Source organism: Myotis myotis, unplaced genomic scaffold (genome assembly GCF_014108235.1).
Source record: "Myotis myotis isolate mMyoMyo1 unplaced genomic scaffold, mMyoMyo1.p scaffold_m19_p_3, whole genome shotgun sequence".
Lineage (NCBI taxonomy): Eukaryota > Metazoa > Chordata > Mammalia > Chiroptera > Vespertilionidae > Myotis > Myotis myotis.
Genome location: NW_023416335.1, coordinates 22859685 through 22870154, shown reverse-complemented (window position 1 = coordinate 22870154; position 10470 = coordinate 22859685). Strand labels below are relative to the sequence as shown.

Below are 10470 nucleotides of genomic sequence, written 5' to 3'. Positions count from 1 at the left end.
GCAAAATCACCTGAGGAGTGGTTACAGCACAGAGATGGCAGGTGACCAGCCCCAGAAATTCTGAATAATTAAGTGCAGGGGTTAATCTCCACATACTATAATTATTAAAATACAAGAAAAATTATACTCTCCTCAAAATATGTCCTTTTGGGGATATGATTTTCAATTAATGTCAGAATTAATATGGTAAGAAAAACTCTAGCTAATGGCACAAAATCAAAATCTTTTTAGTCTCATATTGAGTGCCATCAACAGAAGGTGCAACTGTAACATAAGGAATGGCTCCCAATATCCAGTGCTCTTCACAGTTAACTGTGCAGCTTTGTAAAAACACCCATTACATAGCCCAATGTTCAAAGAGTTTGGAACCAGGAATCTATATTTTTTATTATTTTAAAAAGATATTTATTTATGTATTTAATTTTAAAATTATTCAATATTGTATTAGTTTCACATGTATGCATAGTGGTTAGACATTTACATAATGTATGAAGTGATCCCCTCATACGTCTTGCACCCTTCTGATGCTATATACAGTTGTTACAATATTATTGACTATATTCCTTAAGCTGTACTTTACATCTCTATGACTATTTTGTAGCTACCAATTTGTACTTCTAATCCCTTCTCCTTTTTCATCCAGCCCCTTAATACCCTTCCCATCTGGCAACCATCAGTTTGTTTTCTGTATCTATGAGTTTGTTTCTATTTTGTTTGTTTGTTTATTTTGTTTTTCAGCTTTAGCATATAAGTGAAATCTTATTGTTTTGGATATATATGAAGCACATGGTAACCACAAACCAAAAATCTACAAGAGATATACAAGAAGTACACAGAAAGGAAAGGAATCCAAACATGAAACAGAAAGTCACAACCTATAAGATAAGAGAGCAAGGGAATAAGAAGGGAACACAGAAAGAAAAACAATCAAAACAATTAAAAAATGGCAATAATTACTTACCAATCAATACAAATTAGTTTAAGTGTAGGTAGATTGAATGCTCCAATCAAAAAAAAAAAAGATGAATAGATAAAGAAAAGGTGGTATATAGCTATACAAAGGAATATTATTTGGCCCTTAAAAAAGAGTGAAATCTTACCACTTGTGACAATGTGGATGAACGTAGAGGGCATTATACTAAGTGGAATAAGTCAGACAGAGAAAGGAATCAGCATCTTTAAAAATGCCACAGGCGATTATGGTTTTCACTCACAGTGGAGATTTTCTCGGTGACAGTCATTGCTTGCATATGAAAGTGGTAGTTAGGTTAACAGGTGGCCTTACCATGGGCACACACCAAAACAGATGCAGGCTATTAAAAATCATAGGTGGATCCACAGAAAGTCATTCCCTCACATTCTGCCTTCAGCAACCATCATTAGTAATCAAAACTTTTAAGTTAGGCTTTTGTTTTATTCAAGAGAAATTCCTGCCACATGGAAGGGTAGTTGGGGAACCCTGGAAGACCACACAATTGCTTAACCATGGCCTGATCATTTGTTCATTAGTAAGGCTAGCCAAGGGCACATCAATTGCATCCTTGATTGCCCTCTGATAGTGGGAAAAATAGTAGGCAGGCATGGTCCTGGGCCCCTTTCCCAGTAATTCCCATCTACTGGAGATTCCTACAGATGCAAACCCTCCTTTTCTGTGGACCAGGGAGGTAAACTGAGGAGCCAAACATTGAGTGAAATAAAATAATGAATCTATAGTTTCTGATTTCTCCCAATGAGCAAACGGAGACCCACAGCGTTTGACTGATCACTGGAAGCGAACTTAGATGGGGTCTTCTGCTCCAAAGTATTAACCCAGGTATTATTTTAACTGTAGACTTGAAAGGGTTACAAGGGTTTAACATAGAAGAAACCCTTGATACAATTGAAATGACTGAACTCAGAAACTTTCCCCCTGTAACACAAGTGACAAAAAACAGACAAGCAGACACAGATCAGATGAAAGTGATTTTCTCAGAGGCCATGCCTTCCTGTCTTTCTGTCTTACTAGCATATAAGTAATTGTCATTTTCAAAGGAAAAAGAGAAGCGTAGTTTCCCCTAGAGAAGCAGTCTAAACTAGTGGCTAGGCATCCAGGCTTTGGAGCAAGCCTTCCTGGATTTGAGTCCTGGCCTCATTAGCTGTGTGCTGTTCAGCATGTTACGTCATCTCTCTGTGCTTCAGGTTCATTACACCTTATATATTTGCACATGCATGCACACACCTGCCTTTAAGGCATGATACTAATCAATGATTTAATGCATGCAAACAACTTGGGAAATTGCCTGATAAATTGTAAGCACTCAATCAAAGTTGTTATTATGATCCTAATGATACAAATGTTATTAATGAGCCATGTCATCTTTGCTGCTTATATTTCTTCTATTACAGTGAGATACCTTGAGATATATTTGGCCATCCCTGTGCCATAGAAGGGTTTCTAAACTGAATTAATCCTACCTGTTCCTGTGATGTATACTTTGACCTCCTGTTAAATGATAAAAATATTATGCAGTTAAAAACCTTCCTTGTGCAATCACACTGATTCCAACTTATGTTCAGCATGAAGGGACAAACAGCATGTTTGTGTAATAACCTCCCGGAACAGTTATAATTATCCACAATATTGTGGGTCATATCCCAGTTGCTTTTTAATTCATTTACCATGTGATGGCTTTGCAATCAAAAAATAATGATGGTAGACAGCAAGAAAAGTAAGTTAGTACATGCTAATATGAAAAGTGGGTAAGATTTATATTGCACTCTATTGAAAATGGGCAGAGTACATAGTTATGAGTATGTAAAATAAACTGAAACTTTGCACTATGTTCAGCATCTAAGATGTGTTTAAAGTCTTTGGTGAAAAAAAAAGGTTAAACAGTTTCACTGGAAGCATGGAGTATAATAGGTATTCGGGAGGAGAAAGTTGCTAAGATTTCTTCCCTGGTGATTTATCAGTGTCTTTTGGGGATCCCATGGACAGAGAAAATGTGTCATGGAGAGGCCCTAATCAGAAGTGGGAAGTTTATTCTTGACACCTGAGAAGAAGACTTTGGGTGAGATCATTAAATGAAATCTGTTAGCAAGAATGGGGACATAGGGTCATATAGCAGCCTTCATTTTGATACTCCCAAGACACCATCACCAGCTGAGACTCCCATCTTTGAAAGCTCTTCCCCTTTTTTCTTAATTTATTTTGGGATGTCTTTGAAAATCTGATAGAAATTAGAAATATTCCTCCCAGAAAATTGTGTGTACGCAAGCACACACACACACACACAGACTGCTGTATATTAATTTGTGCTTTTCATAGATGTTCTCATGTAAAACATTTCCTTAATTGAGTGATTTTATATTATCTTCAGTGAACAAATCAATTAACTTTTGAAAATAAATTTGACCACTTAGTCTCCTTTTAAAAAATGTGCTGTTTAAAATCCTGACTTGTAACTCTTTCAAAAGATTTTAGAGCATTCAGTTGTGTTTTTTTTTTTTTCTATGATCAGCAGTTTCAAACATCTTTATAGGTGTTCCTGAAACACTTAATTTCTGAGGAATTTTTATTTCTGTCTGATAGGAAAGTGCAGTAGGCATGGATGTATGTCTTCTTAGAAGTATTTTATTATAATTTTATGAGGAAATAAAAAATGACTGTAATGTTATTCCCATATTGGTTTATATTAAATAAACATTGATATCCCAGAGTCTTCATCATAATTCAGACTCTAACCTCAAAATATACTGTTTGGGGAGAAATAAATGTACAAATGTACTGAGTTACTGAAGCCACAGAGGAGAATTTTTTAAAAATATGGGAGAGAAAAGCCTTTTAGAACTCACTCTCAATGGAGACGTAAACAGCAATATTAATAAGTTCATCCATACATTTCTATGTCTGTACCTTATATTTTAAAGTGGGCAAGAAACTTTCTGAATATTTGATGTAAGAATTTGGTTTGAAAAAGTTTGGCAACTAATGTAAAGCTAGCCTAAAACACCTTTTAATTCTTAAGAGTAAAATCCTTGGAAAAGTTGATAATAGTTTCTAGAAGATTGTAGTAATAATTTACCATCTTATTTTGTATTTTGATTCCAATCAACACAGACCAAGGGCAGTCAAGTTTATAATAATTTATTATGGTTGCATATCATTTGTCATATATAATAAATTATAGAAACTATAGCATCTTTAGAAACTATTTAGTATACCATATTCACTTCCTAATGCTCACTGCAGTAACTGTAAGACATTTAATTAGATTATAGTTTAGCATTAGTTAGAAGATTAAAAAAATATACATTTTTTTCACAGTACTTGGAATTTCTGAAGGGCCCATTATTCCAACGTTTGTGCAGCCACTCTGAAATGCACAAAAACCTCTATAAACCAGAAGGTGGCGTATGGTTTTGCTGAGCTGCGGAAGGCACTGCAGCTCCTTGACTTTGCACTTACACCCATGTGGCGTACTTTTCAGGCACTGTAATGAATGCAAATAAATAATCACTTACTGATCTCTAAAAAGCTATACCAATAGACCACATTGAAGCTTGGAAACATCTTGAGAATTCAAATAAAAAATTCAGTAAACAACTGTAGCATGAAGCTCTCTCTCCCTATTCTCCCTTCCCTCCCCGCCCCTCCCTCCTCTTTCCCCTTCCCCAGTTTGCTTAAGGAAACAAACAAAAAGTTCAGGTGGAATTTAAGTCCTAGGGCCTGACAAAGAGACCCTGGCTGCAGTTCTTCCTCAGCCATCTGTTTTCTTCAGTTTCATCTCTCCTTACATCTGTCCAGACCTCTCCTGCCACCAGCATCAGTCCTTTGGGGCCAGGAGAGTTTTCCAATCCTTGCTGAAGGCAGCTCGTTCTCCACTGTCACAGCACAGGCGTGAAAGTGGTTGGAGTCCTGTCACCAGTTTGCTGTTCCTTTCCAGCCTCCGGAGTCCTGGCGGAGAAGCTTGCAAGGAGCAACACAGCGCTGCGTGTTAGCGTCTCACAAACTCACTTGGTCTTTAAATGTCCATTCGTGGATAACGTACTTATCCATTCTCTGCTCCTCAGTGGACTTTGATGGAGTATTTCCGCAGTTTCAGAAACTGGAAAAGCTTGTCTTTCGTCCTCTTCTTCAGGGCCATCAGGGCCCGGGTTTTCTCCTCCAGATCTTGATCTATGGCCAAAATGATCTTGGCTCTCTCCTCTGCTTTCTTGTCCCCAGAGTTTTTGAAGAGCCTCTGTAGTGATTCTTGGTCGATGTTTTCAAAGATGTTGCCCACGGCTTTCTTGCGTGAGGCTGTGTCGAAGTGGTAGCCGTGGATGGACGGGCTGACGCGCAGCGAGGAGGACATGGTGCCGGCTTGGTTGCTTGGCTTTGCTCTCATAGATGGGAGGATCTTCGGGAGCTCAGCGCCCAGGCTCTCCAGAGAGTCTGTAGCAAACTCATTCCAGCACTGCTATTTAAAGCATGAACAAAAGCTCCAGGCTCAAATTACACTGGTGACATCAGAGTGATCTCAAGGAAGAATAATCACAGGCAGGTTTAACAGTTGAGTTGCCAATATCCCGTTCTTGTGCAAAATGTTTCCAAAAGCTATGTTCCGTGATGGGGCGTGGAAGTGGGGGTGTGTTTCGTGTTTTTTTTTTTTTTTTTTTTTTTTTTGCCTCATCTGTGTCAATAGGATTATAGAGACGTGAGCTCTTCTTAAAAAAAAGAAAAATTGCTGAAACCAGGAAGGTGCAAAGATAAGACGCAAACCTGGGTGCCTTAAGCTCTCAAAATCTTTCCTAACAACCGAAACAAAAGTTCTGCTAACACAGGAAAGTGTTAGCAGAGGAATTCCCAGAGACGTTATGAAAGTGTACTCCAAACATCTGTGCCCTTTGGACACCTCTACCCAGGGCCACTCCTAAGCTGCTCAAAGATAGCTTAACAATTAAAGACATCCGTTTGGAATAAATAGGTCTGATTGCAGAATGGGGGTTTAACTACAGAGTGCTGACAGGACACTTGCCTGGAGCTGTGACCTTTCAGAGGCTGTACTCACTGAAGAAAAGTGTAAATTAGTAATAATAGACAATATCCCTTAGGTTTGTGTATATATCAACAATATGTCCACTTTAAACAAGTGGGAAAGGTAACAGGTGCTTTATGTACACAGTACTCAAAAGGAATGATTTGACTTTTTTTTTTTTTAATATGTACTTTGGCATCACCCAGACGTAAAACGACACCTTCTTTGGAAGAATTTGAATTTGTTCTTTTCACCTTCGACAATATTCAGCCAGCCAGTGTCCCCACAGATGTATGGAGCACTTACATTCAGCCAACTGCTTTCCTCAACCTCAAAGGGCCCCAGAAACTTCTCTTTATGGACCTTCTGCCTGGTTCATGTTCTAATACTCCAAGAAGATGGGCTGGTTTTCATTTTCCTCTCATCTAGTCAAACCAGATCTAGTGTAGGGAAGGTGCCGCCCTTCATATATATTCATTCAATCATTTATTCATACACTCACTCATTTATATAATCAATATCTATATTAAAGGTCTACCTTTACCTACAACTTTTCTAGGCATTGGGAATATAACAGTAAACCAAACTAAACCAAATAAATAAAATGAAACAGCAAAAAATCCGTACCTTGCCTTAATGGAGTTTGAAATCTACCTAAATAGATAATAGAAAGATGTACGTTTATAATATAGATGATGTCAGGAAGTAACAAATGAGTAGATTTGTATAGGAGAGGAAGGGAGGGGTTGAGATTTGCATAGGATATTTAGAGCCAGCTTCTCAATGGGATATTGTGCAAGAATTCGAAAGAGGTAAGGGAGTGAGCTGTGTAGGCATCTGGAGGAAGGGTGTTGTAGGTAGAGGAAACAGCAGGTGCAGAGGTCTGAAGATAAGAGTGTCATGGAATATATGCAGAACATCCAGGAGACCAGTGTGTTTGGGCCAGAGAAGAGTGGATGGAGGGGAGGAGCGGGTGAGAAGGCAGAGGCAAGAGTATAAGCTCGTAGGCTTTTTCGTGGATTTAGCATTTATTTACCCTGTAAGAGATAGGCACCCTTTGGAGAACTTGGAGCAGAGAAATTACAGGATTTTAATTATAATTAAAAAAAATAACTGACTTTTCTTTGTGGAGAACAGATTTGTAGGAAGACAATAAGGACACGGGGAGCAAAAGGACTAGTTGGGACACTTCCTAAAATGAGCCAGGCAAGAGATGATGAAGGCCTCCACTGGGGAAGTCCTTGCGCAGGCGGTGATAACTGATGAAGGTTAAGTCAGAAGGGTTGCTGAAGACTCCAGTGTGAAGAATGAAACACAGAGACAAGCCCAGTATGGTCTCTTCCTGAAGGATGCTTCCCTGAAGGACATTTCCAGGTGGGCTTATGTTCATCTCATCAACCATGGCAGCTGATGCTTGTTCCAGGCTTTCCATGGACCAACCCTATGTTCTGCTGCCTCTGACTGTAGGTTTATTGGCATATGAAGCACACCTCTCCATCACTGAATACAAAAAGTACTTTTATGGTAATAAGGATTTTACTGTTTTTAGTAAGTGCCCAGAAATTTACATAACCCATCTGAATTGTTGCCATACTCAAGGCTTCATCAAACTTCTCATGCTCTGCTCTTTCTTGAGCTGATTCTTAGTTTTTTATCTCCTACTAGAGGCCAGGTGCATGAAATTTGTGCACTCAGGGGGTGTCCATCAGCCTGGCCTGTGCCCTCTCCAATCTGGGATCCCTTGGGGGATGTTTGACTGCTGGTTTAGGCCCAATCCCACAGGGGTCGGGCTCCTAACCACTCGCCTGCCTGCCAGCCTGATCGCCCCCTAACCATTTCCCTGCTGGCCTGATTTACTGCCCTCCCCTGCCGACCCAACTGCCCTCCTCTGCAGTGCTAGTCGCCCCTAACTGTCCACCCCTGCTGGCCTGGTTGCCCCTAACTGCCCCCCCCCCCCGCGCCGGCCTGATTGCCCCCAACTGTCCTCCCTGCAGCCCTGCTCGGCCCACGCAGCTTGCTGTTTGGTTGTTACTGTTACTGTGATGGCATCCCTGACAAGTTGCATATTCCTCTATTATTAGTATAGATATTTTGATTACTCCCAAATTTTAAGTTCCAGTCTAGTTCTTTTATCTGTGGTATAGACTCACTTATTTAACTAATCAATACAGATATATACAAATATGATACTAATATCTGTTTAGTTATAAAAGGCAGAAGAGCAGCCATAATCTTTAATATCTCCTTTTATTTCTTTCCTTATCTAGATCTATCCTCCATACATATCTATCACTAAGGTCAGTCAATTCTATCCACAAAATATTTCTTGAATCTATTTACTTTCCATTTTCCCTGACACTATTTAGGCCAGCCGTGGGCAAACTACGGCCCGCGGGCCGGATCCGGCCCGTTTGAAATGAATAAAACTATTGAAAAAAAAGACCATACTCTTTTATGTAATGATGTTTACTTTGAATTTATATTAGTTCACACAAACACTCCATCCATGCTTTTGTTCTGGCCCTCCGGTCCAGTTTAAGAACCCATTGTGGCCCTGGAGTCAAAAAGTTTGCCCACCCCTGATTTAGGCACATCTCCATATGGTGGATGCTGGGATGCACAACCAAGGACTCCCTGTAAGATTTCCCCAGATGTTTGGCTCTTAGCTCCCATCATGGGTTTCCACCACTGAACAAAGTCACCGCCCCCCACACACACACTTGATGGTGCGGCTGTATCTAGTGACTGATGGATAAGAGGGCACCAAAGCCTTCACCCCTTCTCCAACTCAGAGGGATCATCTACATTTCAGAGCATTCTTTGGAATCATCTGAGACCTCCCTATTCCCAATCCTGCATCTTTCCCTTCTGCAGACATGAATACTAAGAGCTCTCCATAATAAATGACCTTCCTGGTGATCTCCATTTTGGAGTTTTCATCCTGGAGATCCCAGTCTATGACCTCCCAACTTCTTTCACCTGGACTAAGACCATTCTGTACATAGCATCCAGAGCAATGGTTTTTAATAAGCAATCTGATCAGACTAATCATGCTATTATGTTTAGGATAAGCTCCAAAATCTTAACATAGCCTTTTTTTTAATCCTCACCTGAGGATATTTTCCCATTGATTTTTAAAGAGAGTGAAAGAGAGAAGGAAAGATAGAAAGAAATATCAATGTGAGAGAAACATCCATTGGTTGCCTCCTGCATGAGCCCCAGCCCCAGACCAAGGCTCAGGCCAGGGAGGAGCCTGCAATGCAGATACATGCCCTTGACCAGAATTGAACCCAGGACCAGCGAGGGCTTAACATAACCTTTTTGAGCATGATACTGCTCTGGTCACTGACTACTTCTGTAGCATCCTAATTTTCCACTCTTTCTCCATACCTATATGTCTTCCATTTCCTTGAATGTACCATGCTCATTCCTGTCCTGGGTCTTTGCATATATTTTTCTTTTTCTGGAACATTCTCTACTTCTTATCTCAGCTAAGTAACTTTTATTTACTCATAAAATGTCAACTAAAAGCTATTTGCTCAGAGGACTTCCCTGATCCTTCTAGGCTAGATGGAGTCTCCTTGCCAACATACCATTTACTAGGTCTTAGTAGCACTTATTACAGATTTCAATACATACATTTATATTTAGGATTACTTAAAGTCTATCTCCACCAAGAGTAGGTTTCAGATCTACTTTTCTCATAAATGTGTCTAAAGCTCTGAATCACTTAAATGTTTCATAATAGTGTTAAGTAGCAATGTATATGATTCTATTTAATTCTCATAGCAACCTATAAGGTTGGAACTCCTATAATCCTCATTTTACAGATAAGAAATTTGAAGCAATGACAGTTTACTCCCTAAAATGTCCATTTTCTAATACCTGGAATAAACCTATAAAATAAGCAAAAAGGAACCTTATACTGCAAAAGGAACTTATGGGGCAAAGGAATTTTACAGGTGTAAATAAGTTAAAAATATGATATGTGAAGATTATCTTGGATTATCTGGTTTGACCCGTGTAACATAAGAGTCCTTATAAGAGAAAGGCAGAAAGTCAGAGGGCAAAGAAGATGAGCAACTTATGGATTTAAAAATGAAGGAAGAAGCCAAAAGCCAAGGAATGTGGGCAACCTAGAAGCTAGAAAAGGCAAATAAACAAATTCTCCCATTGATCCTTCAGAAGAAACATATCACTGCAGACCCTTTTAGACATCTGGCTTCCTGAACTGTAAGATAATGAATTGTGTTGTTTTAAGCCACTAACTTTGTGGCCATTTGCTACACCACCAATAAGAACCTAAAGCACTCTGCAAATCCTTCAGCTACAATAAGACAACTTGAACTAAGGACTATCTGATTCCAAAGCCCATGATTTTAAACTCTATGCTGTATTGCTCTCAAATCAACTGCAAGCTCTATTTTCAAAAAGTCTGAATAATCCTTCTACATGTCATTGAGCAGCTCTC

The 10470-nt window shown here is 39.4% G+C and overlaps 1 protein-coding gene across 1 annotated transcript; it reads right to left on the bottom strand.

The window, feature by feature from the left end:
• Positions 1-4110: 4110 nt before the first annotated feature.
• Positions 4111-5451, bottom strand: TCIM (transcriptional and immune response regulator). The gene has a single exon (XM_036301223.1). It carries the CDS (start codon positions 5367-5369, stop codon positions 5049-5051), a length of 321 nt encoding a protein of 106 aa, XP_036157116.1. The 5' UTR covers positions 5370-5451; the 3' UTR covers positions 4111-5048.
• Between the last annotated feature and the right edge of the window lie 5019 nt (positions 5452-10470).

What these genes read in the sequence shown, in the direction of transcription:
- TCIM (XM_036301223.1), bottom strand. Translation starts at nt 5,369, where the DNA reads ATGAGAGCAAAGCCAAGCAACCAAGCCGGCACCATGTCCTCCTCGCTG.